At 43.6% G+C, this 18771-nt stretch overlaps 1 protein-coding gene across 1 annotated transcript in view; it reads left to right on the forward strand.

The window, feature by feature from the left end:
* Positions 1-18771, forward strand: part of FGD6 (FYVE, RhoGEF and PH domain containing 6) — a 102654-nt gene that overhangs the window by 14951 nt on the left and 68932 nt on the right. Inside the window, exon 2 of the mRNA XM_075600402.1 lies at positions 9357-11616. Coding sequence (XP_075456517.1) covers positions 9357-11616 — 2260 coding nt within the window. The remainder of the gene's footprint in view (positions 1-9356; positions 11617-18771) is intronic.

Here is an 18771-nt window from a genome sequence, read left to right on the forward strand (position 1 = left end):
AACACCGCGATTAGCACAGTTTGTATATGCGCACCGATGCAGAAAGTAGTGTACTGTTTAGGTTAGGGGTGGTCAACTCGTCACCAACGGCCACCAACAGGTCAGGTCTTAAGGATATCCCTGCTTCAGTCAGCGACTGAGCCACTGATTGCGCCACCTGTGCTGAAGCAAGGCTATCCTTAAAACCAGACCTGTTGGTGGCCCTTGAGGACGGGAGTTGGCCACTCGTGGTTTAGGTGAAGAGGTAGTAACGGTGATCACTGTTTATTTCAAACCGTAAAGATGTACTAGATATTGGTATGCTTGATTTAAGATAATCTAGAACTCAATCCAATGTCCTTATAGTTAAGTAGTTATTTACAGATAAGATTGCTGTTGTACAGAACAGATACTGTCTTCAGGGCCCCCGACAAGAGGGGGACAGTCGGGACAAGTGTCCGGGACCTGGTGGCTGCAGGGGGCCTGGCGGCCGGACAAAGAAGTTGGGCCCGACCTCTCGCGGGTGCCTGCTCTCCCCAGGTGCTGGCCTCCCTCCACACTGACTGTCCCACGCTTCTGACGTCAGCGCGTCACTGGGCCTCCCTCTCATGCCACTCAGCCCAGCTTACTTCCGGCGCGGGCTGACGTCAGAGAGGCCTGGCGTGGGACAGAGGGAGGGAGAGGCCCGCAGCTGGGGGAGAGCCGGGGCTCGGTGGCCATGATGTCGGACCCAACGGCTTTGTCCGGCCGCCTGGCCCCCCGCAGCCACCGGGCCCGGCCTGAGACCAGACATCTGAGACCAGCCCCAAGGTAAGGATTTATTTATTTATTTATTTATATTTATTGTGGTCTTTTTTTATATGTATTTGTTTTTTTTTTTTTAGGTATTTGTTTTTAATATGTATTGGGAGTTTTTTTTAATATATGTATTGGGGGTGGGTTATATATGTGAGTGGGTTTTATATGTATTGTTTTTTTGTATGTGTGTATATATAATATATTTATGTATATTTGTATTTTTGTATATATTTGGCGGGGGAGGCTTGTATATATTTGGGGTTGTGGGGATTTTTTTGTATGTATTTGGGGGAGGGAAATTTTTTGCATTGGGTGGTGGGGTTTTTTGGAATATATTTTATGGGGGGAATTGTGTGAGGGGGGAGGGAATGAGTGAGTGGGGTAATTGACGGAGGGGAGAATGAGAGGTAAGACAGAGGGGAGAGAAATACATAGGAAGAGGGAGGGAAATAGAGGGGGCTCGTGCGGTGTGGGGGCTCGTAACACTGCCGATGGGAGAGGGGGGAGCCTGGTCAAACAGCAGGAAAGGCCCCAGGAAATCTGTCTGCGGCCCTGACTGTCTTAGCACTGTGCTGACTCTTAACATGCTATGAATGAAGAATGTATCAAAAATAACCATATAGTTTCTGGTAGCAAGGTTTTTTTTTTTTTTTTTTTTGTTTGTTTTTGTTTTTATATACACCAGAAAATTGATCACAATGGTTATTTTGCATTTAATTGCCTAGAAGGTCCAGAGTTTTTTGTGCTTGAGATTTTATTTTATTTGCAGCTTATTGCAACAAAGCAACATTTCAGGAACTGTGTATTGCTAAAGAAAGATACATCGAAGGTTTGTTGTTTTTGAATTTTTAATACATTTTTAAGTTCAAATATATACTACTGTATATAATTTCTTTACAGCAAGGGAGGCTAACTTCAGTCTTCAAGGGCCACCAACAGATCAGGCTTTAAGGATAACCCTGCTTCAGCACAGGTGGCTCAATCAGTGGCTCAGTCTTCACCTGAGCCACCTGTGCTGAAGCAGGGATAACCTTAAAACCTCACCTGTTGGTGGCCCTTGAGGACTGAACTTGGCCACCCCTGTGCTACAGGTAACTTGTTGGTTGTTTCAAGTTACTGTTGCTAATTGAAGCCACACGCGTGTAAGTTAGCGACTGCAGAGTGAGAGGTGAGTGAGAAGTTTGTGTCGTGTTATCACTGCTCGGATTAGAAGGCTCCAAATATTACAATCTATGGGGGACGACGACGGTGCAAGGTGTCCTGGGCACCGTCCAAAATGTGCTCTCCCTTCCTGCTGGAACTTGCAGACTCAAACACACTGTGACCCGACGTAAGGCACGACCTTGCAGCTTCTTCCGGGGTATTTTTTCAGGTGCGGGTGAGCGTTTTTGTGGTACATAGTAGGTGATGTTCCAAAAAAGACATATGCCCATCGAGTTCAACCTATGTTACATTGAGACAACAGATACTCATCCTAAATGTGTATTTACAGTAATGCGCTGACGTCATTTTAAGGTTTGAAAGTCCAAAGTCAAAATGGATCTCGGCTGTGGAATACTCATATGCAAAAACGTGAGGCTTGTATGTGTAGTCTGGATGGCTTTCTGTTACATTGTGAGGCTTATATAAATCAACTTTTGTATGTTAACACAATATTAAGAAATATTAGCCTAGTGAGACCACCACAGTACTCAGAAGTGTGGCATTCCTATGGCAGTTAAATAATTGGCACAGTGCAGGACAACGCTATATGAAGTGCATGAAGCCAGTACCTTTTTTTTTTTCCTTGATTGAGCCTTCCGTTCTCCAAGTGCCAGCCGGTCTCAGGTGTGCTGATCCGTAGTAACGAAAATCCAAAAAAAGAGATGAAAAACAGAGCACTAATAAAAATAATGTTTATTGAAGTCTCATGGACAAAAAGATAAAATGCACACCATCTACGCATTTCGAGCTACAAAAAGCGCTTTATCAAGGAGTAATATACACCTTGATGAAGCGGTTTTTGTAGCGTGAAACGCGTAGGTAATGTGCATTTTGTTCTGCCTGCCTGCCTGCCTGTCTGCCTGGAATGGGTAAGGCTGGGGCCATAGAGGGGGTAGCAGGGCTGAGGCGCGCTGACGCGCGCTGACGCTGAGGCTCGCCTGCTGAAATCTGCGCGATTTCGTGCCCATGCAGGCGAGCCAGCGTACGCGATCGGGAGGCGGGGGGAGGCAGAGGGAGGCGGGGCAGTGACGTCGCTGGGCCAATCGCCCGCAACGTACCGACGTCAACGTCACGGCGCCGTGACGTTGACGCTGCTCCGCGCTGATTGGATGTTTTCAGCCGACAGCGCTCTGAAAAACAGTTTGGCTGTCGGCTGAAAAATCCAGCGCCTCAGCACACCTGCGGACGCTCGCGTGAGCCCCCTCTAAAGACATCCTCATGGAGGATGCAGGGGCTCAGCGCGGAGCGTCCGCACGGCTCAGCACGGACGTGCCTTCTATGGACTCAGCCTTAGCCTCGTCCTCTTGAATGTTAGAGGGATGTCCAAATAATTTCTGTGCACCGAAGGATTAGTGGAATTTTCACCTAACGACAGCACAATATATACTACATGTCTTGTGTCACAGGACCGCTTTGTGATCGGATTTGGGATTGGCAGGGCAGGAATCCAGATCGTTCATCATAAACCCCGTAATCCTGCATTTTCTAACTTGGTTTGTGTTTGAATATAAATATTGTGTATAAGATGCATTGAACTGCGACTATTATCTGCAAATTGATCCCAAAGCTATAATCCATGCAGGCATTTACAGTATCTTAATGTTTCTTTTAGTGGAGTTTCAAGCAAAAATGACACTGATTTTAATAACTTACTCATTGTACTGTCTGGCACTATGTATTTATAGAGGCAGTAAACATGCCAGGAGAGGAATTAAACTGGATAAAGAATCATTGATACATTGTAAGGAATTTTAACCCTCTCTAATATCGCGCCTGAGATCAGATGCATTGTATGGAACCCCAACCCTCTCTAATAGCGCGTCTGAGATCCGATGCATTGAAAGGAACCACAACCCTCTCTAATAGCGCGTCTGAGATCAGAAGCATTGTAAGGAATCGCAACCCTCTCTAATATCGCGTCTGAGATCCGATGCATTGTAAGGAACCCCAACCCTCTGTAATAGCGCGTCTGAGATCAGATGAATTGAAAGGAACCGCAACCCTATCTAATAGCACGTCTGAGATCCGATGCATTATAAATTCTTCTGTACTAGGTATACATTTTCAAATTACCTGAAAATTGCAGGGAACCCTTTAGGGATTCAAGGTGAACCCAAAGCTTCATAGGAACCCTGGTTGAAAAACACTGTTGTAAGGATTTTCAATAGTTTTGAATGCAGTGTTATAGATGAGCCTTCTTGAAATGGCAGAAATAGAACGTCAACCAGCACTACTACTTGTAAATCAACCTTCTATATTGTAATGGTGCACGCGGGTAAGAGAATCTCCCATATCCTCACTTGAGTGCTGTGGGTGTTAATGTAATAAGTACAATGGCAGGTTAAACAGAAAAATGACACATAACTGTTCTCAGTGAATTCTCTTTTTAAAAATAATCTTTTAATTCAATTGTGAGGAGTATTGGTGCAGAAAGCAAGAAGGGAGGAAACAAAATGTAATGAAAACAATAATCGCCACAATATGAATAATAATAATGGTCATACTGCACTATCAACCAATATAAAAGAGATATAAAAGAAATCCAATTATTAAAGGGGTTGCAAAAATGGGGTTTCCGAAATTAGATTACAATAGATGCTACAGTAATAGCTATAGTAAGACTATACAGGCACATCTGAGCTGGGACAGCATCTACTGTACACACAGCCTTGGTGAAAGCATGTGATGGTGATAAAGTGCAGGACTTATTGAATCTTGCCTACTGTCCTGTCATTTTAAATGTGCAGATTTGGCTAAACATTGAAAAGGTCAGTAAAATAAAAGCCTTGTGTGCGTGGCATAAATAATGTCACAAGTCCCTTTTACTTAACAGCAGCTAATCTCCCAGACCCTTTTTTTTAATCAGGACACAGGCAGTTTTACTGAAGAGGTTTTATACCTCCCTGGCTGCCACATCTGCTGACCACGTGGTCTAATGCAAACAGATGCCACGCTTTGTTTGTACGCAGACAGTTGCAGTTCTGAATAGGATATTTGTAGCATGGATAACTGCACGATTCTAAGGAACTCTCTCTCCTATAATGAGGTGTAGCCCTCAATGATTTCAGTGGGTTTTTTCTCATAGTGTTACATCTTTTTGCCTGTTTCTTTATTTTATCGCCTTGCCTGTTTGCCCATCATTTTTAGAAAACTAGTGTTTTCTTCACATATTTTTTTAGCTGTCAGCTACTTTTCTTGTAGTCCTGTTTCTAGATTAAGTTTTGAAGAGTGAGGCACAGGGAGACAGACCCATATCTACCAAGCAGTGCTCTGCCATCCAGCTCCGGAAGCACATTGTCTCGAATGTGCCGTTAATGATCTTCCAGCACCAGAAGGTGACTTATGGCAGAAGATTGTTTAGTTAGTATTATCCAAAGTGACTTGTTCAAGGTCACCTGGGAATAAGGGCTCCCACTTTAATGCTGCTGCCTGTATTTTCTTTATGGTTTATCTAATACAATCTGTAAACCAGAGCTTCTTTCATGAGGACCCGATGAAAGGTCCGTATGGGACCTGAAACGTTGTCTTTCCACTGTTCTTGGCTGTCACATTAAAGGAGAACTTCATTATGAACGTGTGAGTAGATCTCTACTTTGTATCTCTGTCTTTGAGGAGACCGGCACTTTGAACAAAATTGTTTGTCTGTGTTGTGTTGGCTGCACAAGCAGGATTCTCCCCGCATGAGGCTGCTTCCCTGCAGTTTTGGAATTGGACTTTATTTCCTGGTAAAACATTTGCTAAATAAATAAAAATAGGCTTAACGCCATGTTAAGTTAGCACTGCCTTGCGTTCACTTGAAATAACATGGCATTGAGCCTCTTACTCAAAGACAGTGCTACTCCAATCAAGGCCCTGAATTGGTGTATAATTAAAGTTTAAAAAAAAAGACAGAAGAGGAAAAGAACCATGTAAATAACAATAGGGTAGTTAAATTGTTCCTACCTGTGGTCTTACACTTATCCAAACTGTGTAAGAGACCTGTTTGAGAGTCTGGGTGTGAGTAACGCCACCTTTAGCTATGACCTAACTAACGTAACGTTAAATCCCTGCGTTAACTATAACGGAGCTCTGTGGGTGGGTGTTATTACAGGGAACACCCCTCTTGCATATTATTAGCACTAATGTCTGTTATATTAACACACTGGTCCATTACGGCTGAAAACAGCACTGCGTTAGGCCGCGTTTCTAGTGGGCGCGCAACCAAGCGCAAGCAATATCTGCTCTTTGGGTTTGTGCGATGGGGAGGCGTGGCCGTGTACGTGACCCAGCCGCTGCACGGCAAAGACAAAATGTTTGTCTTGTCCAGAATCGGTTGCGCACTCTATCGGCGGCCTCATAGACAAGAGGCTTGTTTGCGCGCCGTCGCTGCCACTATAAATGCGGCCTTAGGCTGTGTCCAGGGTTGCAGCAGCCGTACGGAGGCGTGCTGAGGCTGAGGGAAAGCGGGTGCTTTCCCTGGCCTTGGTTAGCGCGCCGTCGGGGGGGGCGAGCCAGTGACGTCACGGAGCTGGTTCGCCCTCATTGGGGGCGAACCGCTCACGTGACCGGCCCTGCACTCCCATGAGCGCGAAATCTAAAATTTGGATAAGACCTACGCTTCCGCGCGCTTGCGGAAGCGTAGGCGAGCCCCTACTAAAGCCGCTCTCATTGTGGCTGCAGGGGCTCACTGGTAAGCACCAGCGCGCCTCAGCACAGGTTAGTGCCTAAGCGCTGACCATGCCCGAGGCCTTAGTCAGCTTTGAAGATAACTCATTAGCACTTAATGAGAAGTTAACGTTACGTTAAGTCAGTAACTGAGCTTTGTAGCTCTGGGCCTTTGTTCCTAGGAGAGTTTGCCCCTTAAAAGCTGCAGTTCAAGCTCCCGTTTTTTTTTTTACTTCAATAGTTTCATGTGGGCAATCTCTACTTGCCTAAAGAACTGCATAGCGGGCGGTCAATTCGTTCTCCATCTATTGATCTGCGAAGTTTGACGACATCTTTAGATCTGGGGAATGTAAATGGTTGCTGTAGGAACAAACATGCTCGCTAAAATAGAATACAAGAAAATTGGTCTTTCAAAGTTGTTTATTTTTTTAAACAGAAAATGCTAAAAGTATTTTTTCTTACTACAGAACTGATTTATTTAAAAAAACCATACATGCAGGATATTGACTGAACTGCAGCTTTAATGTAAATTTAATAGAGGGGATTCAAGGAGCATATTGTATTTTTATATGGTTCCTCAAGATTTCAAAGAGATAATTAAGGAGGCTCAATGGGTGCACTAAGGTGACACTGCCTTTTATCCTCTCTGCTACCAGTGAATATTTTGCTATTTTGGTTTCTTACTTACATTGTATTCTACTGTTATTACAAGGCAGATGGCATGTGGATTCTGACAAGCCTAGGCAAATGAGTGCATGGTTATTTATGATATTTATTAATATTAGTTTGCTTGTTTTTATAATTATTGCTTTGCAGGGACATTTGTGCTCCCCTGTTAAAATCAAACATAATATTACATTAATAATTCAATAGTTATACTTTTTATAGTAGTGGTTGCTGGCTGCTTCTTGAATATGCAGTGCTTTTTTAAGCACACTGATAATGACATCATATATGAATAACATTTTAATATTCCCTATATCTTCTGCCAAATAGAGGGATTCTCAGGGCTTGGCATTATTCATTGGGGTATTGGCAGGTCTGATCTCATGCCAAGGCGCTAGAAAACAGAGGACAATGACATTATTGGCAAGCACATTATAAGGGGTAAGGAGGAAGAAGAGCTATACAACAAATGATTTGCCTCAATATATGCTAAAGAAGAGACACTTGCAAAAATATTAAAGCACAAGGAAACCACACCCTTTAACATTCACTAATATTTGGCTAAGACAGGAAGAGGTGCATAGCCGACTTGATGAAATTAAGGCAAACAAAGCACCTGGCAATGATGGCATAAACCCAATGCTTTGTAATGAGATCACCTCAGTCATAGCCAGGACCTTATATTTCATTTTCAAGGGCTCTATTTTCACTGGCTCAGTACCGCGAGATTGTGTAAAGCAAACATGGGACCTTTATTAAAAAGGAAGCAAGATCACAACCAGGGAATTACAGACCTGTAGGCCTGACATCAATAGTGGGGAATGATAATAATCCAATTATTAGTAATTCTCTGCATTTATTCATGGGGGATAGGTCATGCCAAACTAATCTTATTACTTTCTTTGAGTAGGTAAGTAGAAATATGTAGATCACGTCAGTGCAGTTGATAATTAGATTTTAGATATGGTACGACATAAGAGTACAGTTTTGGGCACCTTGCTATAAAAAAGACATTATGGAACTGGAAAGAGTACAGAGAAGAGCCACAAAACTAAAGAGGGGATAGGTCTGATTTACGCGGAAAGACTATTTAAATTTGGATTGCTTGCATTACAAAAGAGACCTCTAAGATGAGATATATGATTACTATTTACAAATATATCCATTGTCAATACAAGGATCTTTCAAGGGAATCCCAAGGACAGTACAAGTGACATAGGGTCAACCCTTGATTAGAGGAAACTAGATTTCACCAGCTTAAAAAAGGAAAGGGCTCTTTGTAGTAAGAACAGTGAAAATGTAGAATTTCCTACCTGTGAAGACCGTGATGGCTGCTCCTAAATCTCAGTAAATCTCTTTAAGCAAAGGTTAGATTCAGTGGTGTAGCTATAGCCCAGGCAAAGCCTAGTGGCTCTGTCGCATAGTGGGTTTTTTTCCAACCCGATTTGCTATGTTACTATGTTAAATAAAGCCGTAAATCAGCAGAAGCATGTTATGCAACCTATGGCGTGTAATATAGTGCGCGCGTTTCTATACTTGGGGGCGCGCACGACCGTGAGAGGTGGCGCGGCAGACCAGGGAAAATACAATGAAATTGTATTTTTGTGCTGCTGCCACGCTGCAAACCAATCACAGCGCGGCCGAACACTGTGACGTCAGTCACACCCCCTAAACGCACGCGTCACCGCATGCAGCCTACCAACTAAACACGCACGCAATGTCGGTCGCGCGCACGTGCAGCAGCAAGAACTATAAAACAAGCCTAACAATCACCAGTGCTCTGTAATCTTTTCTTGAATAAAATCTGATGCGTTGGAACCGATCTGCTTTGTTCAGAAAAATAACATACAGTGTTAAGATTATATAGTATTGTACTTGAGTTTGTTTATACACTGAATACTTCTATTTCCAGTCTTGGGTTTTTGGATACTGTTTTGGGAACCATAAGAGTAAGCGAGTCATGATGTTGATGAGTCTCACATACTTAATGGATCTTTAAGTAAAATGAAGATGTAGGTTATCAGTATTGCAATGACTAAAGACTTCATTCTTTCCCACCCCCACAGAAATGAAGAAGCCTCCAGTGGCCCCCAAACCAAAACATGCGTTGAAGCAGAAGCCCAGCCCTCCACCAGTTGCACCCAAGCCAGATTTAGTCCTGGCCAGCGTGGTGCCAGCAGCAAAGAAGTCAAAACCAACAATTGCACCGAAGCCAAAGGCCCTCAGAGGTTCCTCTGTTACTGAAGAGAGGCCACAATGTGCTGCAAAAACAAATGGTAAAAGCATAGAGGAGCATAAAGGAAACTGTTCAGAAAACGTGAGATGCAGAAAGGAAACATTAGACTGTAATGAAAGTCCTGCTTATATAATTCCCACATGTTCATGCAACTGTGACGGCAGCCATAAGCTTGAAAATGGGGGAAATATACCTACAACTCAAATAGTAATAGAAAGGTTAGAAAATTTAGAAAACAGAAAAATGTGTGGGCAGCCAACACCCTGCGTAAGAAAAGGGAAGAAACCGTGCGGTCAACAGGTAAAGTTGGCAAAAGCAAACCAAGTCATTTTGAGGGCCAGTTTTCTAGAAGACAAGGTCAAGGATGTTTTAACACAGAATGTTTTCTCGAATGGTTACAAACGGGAGAACTCGGATAAGGATCTTAGGAAGAATGTCAGTTGTAGCCCATGTAAAGTAAAGAACGAGTACCAAGGTCCTGAAGGGTCTCTTTCTAGCACTGAAGAATCTGCATGTAATCAGAATGACCAAAACATAATAGAGATTGATGGATCTCACTCTTCTCTTCACACAGACTGTAAAACATTGTCAAATGACAAAAAAAGTAATGGCATTTCACTTACTGATAAGTCATCAACTACAGACGATGGTAGAACTTTGGGCTCACCACCACGAACCCTCCCTCCAGATAAAATGCTCCCTGTTCCGAAACCGAGAAAGTTGCGAACAGCATGTCTGGTGCGGCAGGACTGTATTGAGAGCACCACAGAAGGGAATGACTATTCTGATTCTTTCGCTGTCAGTTCCCATGGACTTTTTCAACATGGATGGAATAGAGTTGACCATTCTAGTAAACACGGGGAACTTTGTGATAAATACACTGCCACTGTGGTCCCAGACCCAAAGAGCCAAAAAGTTACCTCAAGTGGACCAGTTGAGAGAAGTGAAGGCGAAAACAGTGATCCTTTTATTAATTCAGGCCTTGTGTCATCAAAGCCATATGATTCAGAGAGTGAAAATCCAAGCACAACTGTTGTTGAGGACAAACGTTGCAGTTTCATAAGATGTAGTTCTCTGTCAATGAGCTTACCTAAACAGTTGAAGTTAATTTATGAACAATTGCCTGCAAACAAGAGTCTTGATGTTTCCGCAGAGAAAAAAATCGCAGATAACATTCAAGCGGAAAATTCACCAAGGATTGCTCCAAAGAAACCGCAGAGACACAGTTTACCAGCAGCTGGCCTGCTGAAAAAAGCTGCCTCGGAGGAGCAGGTTGAGAAGCTCCAAGATTCTCATGATGAGATATCTCAAGGAGGCACTGCAGGGATTGAAGGGACCCGTCATTTGTCAGCCAGAGAACTTGCTTTGTCTTCTTCATTTAATATTCCAAAACCGCCCTCAGAAAAACCTGTATGGAAGTTGCCTCACCCCATTTTACCGTTTTTAGGCAGTCCAGAATCCTTAAAGACTTCTTCAAACAATGAAAGTCTAACTCCTGCCACCAAGCCTCGGGCTAAATCTTTGTCTTCCGTTGATATGGATAAAGTAGAAAAACCTGCAAAAGATGGTTCTAAAAAAAGTTCATTTAAGAAATTTCTTAACATGAAGTTGTCAGTGTGTATAATAAAAAGTGATTTTCAGAGGTTTTTGTCCAGAAGCAGTCCGTCCTCGGACAGTGCCGCAAGTGATCTACCTTCTTGCGTAGATAACACTGCATCCCCAGCATTAGATAAGAAGATCAAACCAACAAAGGTGCGTTCTGCTGACTCGTATAGTCCTACATCCCAGAAGAAAAGACAGAAGCACAGGAGGAGTGAATGCAACACTTCAAATAACCACACTTCATTATCTTTGGATGAAGAGAACTTTATTTCAAGAGAAAAGCCACTCATTTTAACGACAGTAGATTTAAGAAACGGCGATCCTCCAGAATATGAAAACATATGTCACTATGAAGAAATCCCGGAATATGAAAATTTGCCTTTTGCTCTGATTTCTGATAAAAATGAATGTGATGCAACAATATATGAGGTGGAAGACCCAGGTGAAGCAATCCATAATTATGCAATGCAGAAGCACGTCTACCACAGGTGAGCCGAGCCCTCTGTAGCTTATGTGCACATAGGAGTAAATTCACGAAAGTGCAATAAACTTGATCACAGAAAGAGGGCAACACATCACACATCACACATCACACATCACACATCACACATCACACATCACACATCACACATCACACATCACACATCACACATCACACATCACACATCACATAGTGTTTTAACAGAGCTCGAACTTTCAGTCATGCTACATTCAGTTGTAAGTACTGGAGTGTTGTGTACGTTTCTGGTTCTCTTGGACTTGTTTAAACTTGTCCCTGTTCATCAGGTGAAGGAGGGAAATATCGAAGTTTGTGGAAACACGCCAGGGGGATAACAATAAGTAACATTGAGAGATTATTTCACTGTTGTGTGTGTGTGTGTATATCTATATCATTATTATGGAGGCAGATACCAGGAGGAGATGGAGAAGTGGAATCTCACAATGAATAGTGTAGATGTGTTCATATGATGGTATAGGGCAGGGGTGCGCAAACTTTTTACCACGCGTCCCCCTGCCTGATATATATTGCCTACAATTTTCCCCGGCATATGTGCTGTTTGCAGTGATGACTGACCTGTCAATCACTGCAGCGCCCGGCAACAGCGCTCCCCAGTGACATCAAAGCCGGATGTGGCACGCTGGTTCTGAGAGTGATTGACAGGTCAAGTCACCGCCACGCCACTCGGTGAGTATTGAGGGAGGGTGGGATCGGTGAGCAAAAGTGCACGGCTGGCGGGAGGGCGGAGCTAGTCAGAGACCTTCTGCACTCTGGCCACCCCTGCTCTGAATGCACACTGTGGCATGGGGAGGGGGGAGGAGGGTTGACGCGGGTTGACGCGTGGCTACTTTATCCTCTCGCCCCCCCCCTCCCAATTCAACTTTGGCGCCTTAAAATTCACCCATCCCCCCATATCAGTGGGTCTGTATGTCCGTGTGTGACAGACTCACTCCCCAGCGGCGGATTTGAAAATCCGCCACCCCTAGGCCCTTGCCTGTGTCGGCTGCCTCCTTTCTGCCGCCCTCCTGCTCCTTTGGAATCCCAAAGTCAAATGACGCTACGAACAACACGTTCATGACGCCTTCAATGTAGTTTGACGCTTGTATTCCAAAGGAGCAGGAGGGCGGCAGAAAGGAGGGGGCCGACACAGGCAAGTACCTTCTCATTAGGTCTGATATGCCAGCGAGCGTGGCAAAATTATGTCGGTATCATCAGTGTGAGGTTGGTTTATACTTGCATTGCTGGTAAACCTACCCAGCCTAGAAATATTGCAAAGCAAGTATAAACCAACCTCACACTGATGATAACCATCAAGGTTGAAACATGTCTGTGAGTGGTTTGACATGCTTTGCTAGTCCCATGCTGTGCTTAAAAGCGGTGTGAACGGCGATGCATTTGCTTAAATGGGGTCCATGTGTATGGATATTCCAGGCAAAAGGTGACACGTGTGCTCATTTGCATGTAATTTCCCAGAATCCCTTGCTGCAGTGGAAGCACTGTATGCTTGGTGATAATGGTTGAAAGGCAGGGGTGCCGACCTGTCCTAGACATGTGAATGTGCTCACAAGTGCTATTCTATGTTGGCTATATGTGAACGGTGGAGGTTTTTTGTTGCCTTTTTCACCCTCCATAACTATGTACAGTTGTGTGAAAAAGAAAGTACGCCCTCTTTGAATTCTATGGTTTTACATATCAGGACATAATAACAATCATCTGTTCCTTAGCAGGTCTTAAAATTTGGTAAATACAACCTCAGATGAACAACAACACATGACATATTACACCGTGTCATGATTTATTTAACAAAAATAAAGCCAATATGGAGAAGCCATGTGTGAAAAACTAAGTATACTTTGATTCAATAGCTTGTAGAACCACCTTTTAGCAGCAATAACTTGAAGTAATCGTTTTCTGTATGACTTTATCAGTCTCTCACATCGTTGTGGAGGAATTTTGGCCCACTCTTCTTTACAATGTTGCTTCAGTTCATTGAGGTTTGTGGGTATTTGTTTATGCACAGCTTTCTTAAGGTCCAGCCACAGCATTTCAATCGGGTTGAGGTCTGGACTTTGACTGGGCCATTGCAACATCTTAATCCTTTTCTTTTTCAGCCATTATGTCGTAGATTTGCTGGTGTGCTTGGGATCTTTTTCTGTTGCATGACCCAATTTCGGCCAAGCTTTAGCTGTCGGACAGATGGCCTCACATTTGACTAGAATAGTTTGGTATACAGAGGAGTTCATGGTCGACTCAATGACTGCAAGGTTCCCAGGTCCTGTGGCTGCAAAACAAGGCCAAATCACCACCCCACCACCACCGTGCTTGACAGTTGTTATGAGGTGTTTGTGCTGATATGTTGTGTTTGGTTTTCGCCAAACGTGGCGCTGTGCATTATGGCCAAACATCTCCACTTTGGTCTCGTCTGTCCAAAGGACATTGTTCCAGAAGTCTTGTGGTTTGTTCAGATGCAACTTTGCAAACCTAAGCAGTGCTGCCATGTTCTTTTTAGAGAGAAGAGGCTTTCTTCTGGCAACCCTTCCAAACAAACCATACTTGTTCAGTCTTTTTCTAATTGTACTGTCATGAACTTTATCATTTAACATGCTAACTGAGGCCTGTAGAGTCTGAGATGTAACTCCTTGTTTTTTTTACAATTTCTCTGAGCATTGCATGGTCTGACCTTGGGGTCAATTTGCTGGGATGTCCACTCCTGGGAAGATTGACAACTGTCTTGAATGTTTTCCACTTTTGAGTAATCTTTCTCACTGTAGAATGATGGACGTTAAATTGTTTGGAAATGGCCTTATAACCCTTCCCAGATTGATGGGCAGCAACAATTGCTTCTCTAAGATCATTGCTGATGTCTTTTCTCCTTGACATTGTGTTAACACACACCTGAATGCTCCAGAGCAGCAAACTGCTAACACTTTGGCTTTTATAGATGTGGTCACACTTGCTGATGATCAATTAATCAAGGGCATTTGATTAGCAGCACCTGTCTGCTACTTAGCATCTTAATTCCTATGGTAGCAGTAAGGGTGTACTTAGTTTTTCACACATAGCTTCTCCATTTTGGCTTTACTGTATTTTTGTTAAATCATGAGGTTGTATTTACCTAATTTTAAGACCTGCTAAGGAACAGATGATTGTTATTATGTCCTGATATGTAAAACCATAGAATTCAAAGAGGGTATACTTTCTTTTTCACACAACTGTATGTGTGTGTGATATATATATATATATATATATATATATATATATATATATAGTTTACAGTACATGACCTTTTTTTTATACCAATTAAGTATGAGATCCTTGAGGCTGTTAAAGATGTTGCAGCATTCCTGTGTCAAGTTTTCTTATCATTACTTCAGGACTTATTACGAGGAAGGAGTCATTGTGGGTGCCCCGATGATAACATTTAGAATGCTTCGCTCATCATTTTGAGGTTTTATCTCCTGAATCAGATGATGCCTCTGTAGGCTCACTGCTCCCTTATCTCACCAGTTTGGTCTGCTCCACTTTCCTTTGTGTGGCTGCAGGTACATACAGTACACTTTGAACGTGTTGCAGCCTGAATGTACTGTAACTTTCCTGGCCACGTTATGTTTTGCTCTGCCATTCAGGAAGTGCTGACAGCTTTCCAAAGACAACTGTGTTTCGGACTAGATTGGCCACAGTGTTTGCTTCCTTAGATTTTCAGAACATACTTCACACTGTATCATGCTCCTCTGTAGACCTGACATATTCTGGATTAGTCACAAGAATATATTAATTTTGTGGTCTAATTCAGGGGCGCTCAACTCCAGTTCTCAAGACACCCCCAACAGGTCAGATTTTCAGGATAAGCCTGCTCCACCAAAAGCCTAAATGTGATGCTTCCAGTGCAGATGCACTTAGTTGGCTCAAATATATATATATATAATAGTTGGTGTCTAGCTTTGATAGGCACAAAATACACTATCTACACTCCCCTTCTCCAACCTTCCTCTCCTACCTTAACTTGCAAGTGTGTTTGTTAATTGTGGATCACTGTATTTCCCGTAGCAAATGTGATAAGTGGTGCCTCATTTAAGGTGCTGGGACCCCCTACTCCCTCCCCCCCCCCCTCACCCAGACTGCTGTGAGCTGCTCTCCTTTCAACTTATTTGTGCTGCCGTCTGCTCAATACATGCTAACTTTCGGGCAGCTTTATCCAACCCCCTTACCATGTAGTCATTTGGGAGAGAGGGGTGATATATATAAATCAGATAGCTCCCCCATATTGATAAGATATCAGGAATCCCATTGAAAATGAAAGAACATTTCCAGAAGTTATTTAGAATGCCAATAATTGTCTGAATCCTGAACGTATAACCTATTAAACCATGGTGATTAGTTCAGTCCTACATAGGCCTGAACCTTTAGATAGATGAAAGAGTATTGAAAGTGACATCATTTCCTCAACTGGAATCATCAGGCGGTTTCTATGACCTTCCAGTATCCCAAAATGATAGTGAGCGGGCCTTGCAAAAGGACACATCTGCAGAATGTAGAATTGTGTCATGCATTTTATCAGTCACTTGGTACCGCTGATGGAAATCTAATTATTTTTCGGGCCCCTCATGGCTTTTTATTAGATATACATACCAAGTGCTTCCACATTTTAACATAGTTATGTGCAACAAACATAATTAACTAGATGCACCAGTGGCTCACATCTGCAGGGCTGCGGAAGCGGCTTCGTTTCTGGAATATTTTATGGTTGAATATATTTAGGAAAGGGGTGTTTTTTTTGGTCCGATATTGAAGGTTGTGCAGCCCTGCACTTTGCTTTAGCCTGCAGAAGAATTGCAAGGAATTAGCCAAGTCGTCATAATGATTGCAATAGTGTGTGCTCTGTACTTATTTAATACAGTATAGGACAACTATTAAATGTAACAATGGTAAAAATTTATATTAATACAATACTGTTTACACTTTTGTAGTCTAATAAGCAGATTCATTGCTGTTTGTGATACATTTTAGGGGACCAACTATGGGTTCTTCATTGATTAAACTATAATGCTGAGTGACACAGTATAAGAGTGAGGATTCGGAAAGCTCCGTACAGGCATACCCCGGTTTAAGGACACTCACTTTAAGTACACTTGCGAGTAAGGACATATCGCCCAATAGGCAAACGCCTGCTCACGCAAGCGCCTGTCAGCACGTCCTGAACAGCAATACCGGCTCCCTACCTGTACCGAAGCTGTGCGCAAGCGGGAGCGTTATTTACATCAGTTATGCACGTATATGACGATTGCAGTACAGTACATGCAGCAATAAGTGGGGGAAAAGGGAGTGCTTAACTTTAAATAAATTTTCACTTTACATACATGCTCTGGACCCATTGCGTACGTTAATGCGGGGTATGCCTGTGTAACCCATATTCCCCCCCCCCCCAATCACAGATAGGGTGCATATGAGGAGAGTCTATATGTATTACCAGGTGTGGTGCTTTACCTGTTATGCTCACAGGAGGCCTGAGCCTCCGCCAGTGAGAGCCTGTGGTGTATCCTCTGGAACAATACTATATGGTGCAGCGCCTCCACCTGCAATGGCTCCCAGCAGAGCGGGAGTTGTTCCTCGCAGGACACATTCAGATGAACACATACACTAGATGTAAAATAGCAACGGTCTTTACTATAACAATGTAATACACTTCTCACTCTATAAACTCTATAATAGTAATGGCACAACTACCCAAAGCACCAACGCAGGACGCAATCCTCCATCGTGTCCCCACACCGTGTCCACTGTCCCACACCCAAACCCCAAGTGTGTGGTGACCGCGCGGCCCACAAGTATGAGGATGTTATAGATGGTGCACTTAGGTGTAGGGTTACCTGCCGAGCACTCCTGCACTCGGACCAGCAGACAATCTTTGCAAAGGCTCCGCCGCCGCGATGCCTTCCACGACGCTCCTCCGGGGCGATCCCACCCGGGTGGATATGACGGTCTGTGCACTGGCAGAGAGTGATTCACTGCAATCACTGACCAGGATATTCCTCTTCCTGGCTGGACCCTCACTTGTGTGGGTTCTACAGGACCCCATCCCTGTCTAAGGGGAGTCCCTGTAGTAACCACAAGCTGAGGTGATTGGGGCCTAGCTGGGGCCTAAGGAGGAATGTCTGGCCTAGTGTATGAGCCACTTGCTCTCTACACTTACCCACCCTCCCCTGTCTGTGTCCCAGCTTCTTCTGCCTCCTCACTGCAGCACACAACAATGTATCTTTCCTCTCAGGGAAAGCTGTAAGCCTTATTGGCTCCCTGGTGTCAGGTGGCCTGTCTGCCTCTAAGCATTCTGGGGGCTGTAGTCCTCCATGGCCCTCTTTCCTATTGGGACTGCGTGCGCGATCTGTAATGGCCGCCGCTACTCTCCGCTGAGCCTGCGCAACATTGTAATGGCCGCCGCATCGCCCTAACTGCGCATGTGCGACTGTGGGCCGTACCTGCGCTACAGAGCGCCTCTGCTGCCACTTCTCCTTTACTAAAATGGCCGCCGTGTCGCTACTGCGCATGCGCGAACCTCCGCGACACAACCAAGATGGCGACGCCCTGACTCCGACGCCGCCGGGAGCCCCCTCAGCAGCGAGGGTAAGGGGGACCAGGGGGGACCGTGCTACACCTGTATACTATATTTTCAAGTACGAAGAACTGTAATGTTGAACACCTAAAATGTATCACAACTAGCAACCGATCTACATTTTTCTACGACCAAAATGGCTACTTGAACTTTAAACTGACTTTCACAAGCCACATTGTGGTGTTTTTATATACATTAAAATCTGCGTTTTATTCGAAATATTTTTTTTTTTATATCCTTATTTGTCCATTATCATGGAGAGATTAGAACTTTCAGAAAATGCAATATAAAATGCCAGATGTATATAGCATAAGAATATATGCAAGTCCCATAAATGTATTACTTTACATCAGTATTTCTCCAAAACAATGAACCAGAGCATTTCACACGGATTCTATAAAACCAGGATTAAAAGAAAAGTAAACAAAAAAAAAAAAACATTGTAAGTGGAACTGCATCTTTAATTGGATAAGTCTGTCCTGTGAGGGGAAATTAGTCATGTCTTATCAACAATTAAAAACAGAAGTAACATTTGTT

The sequence above is a fragment of the Ascaphus truei genome, chromosome 5 (assembly GCF_040206685.1).
Source record: "Ascaphus truei isolate aAscTru1 chromosome 5, aAscTru1.hap1, whole genome shotgun sequence".
In the NCBI taxonomy this organism is placed as follows: domain Eukaryota; kingdom Metazoa; phylum Chordata; class Amphibia; order Anura; family Ascaphidae; genus Ascaphus; species Ascaphus truei.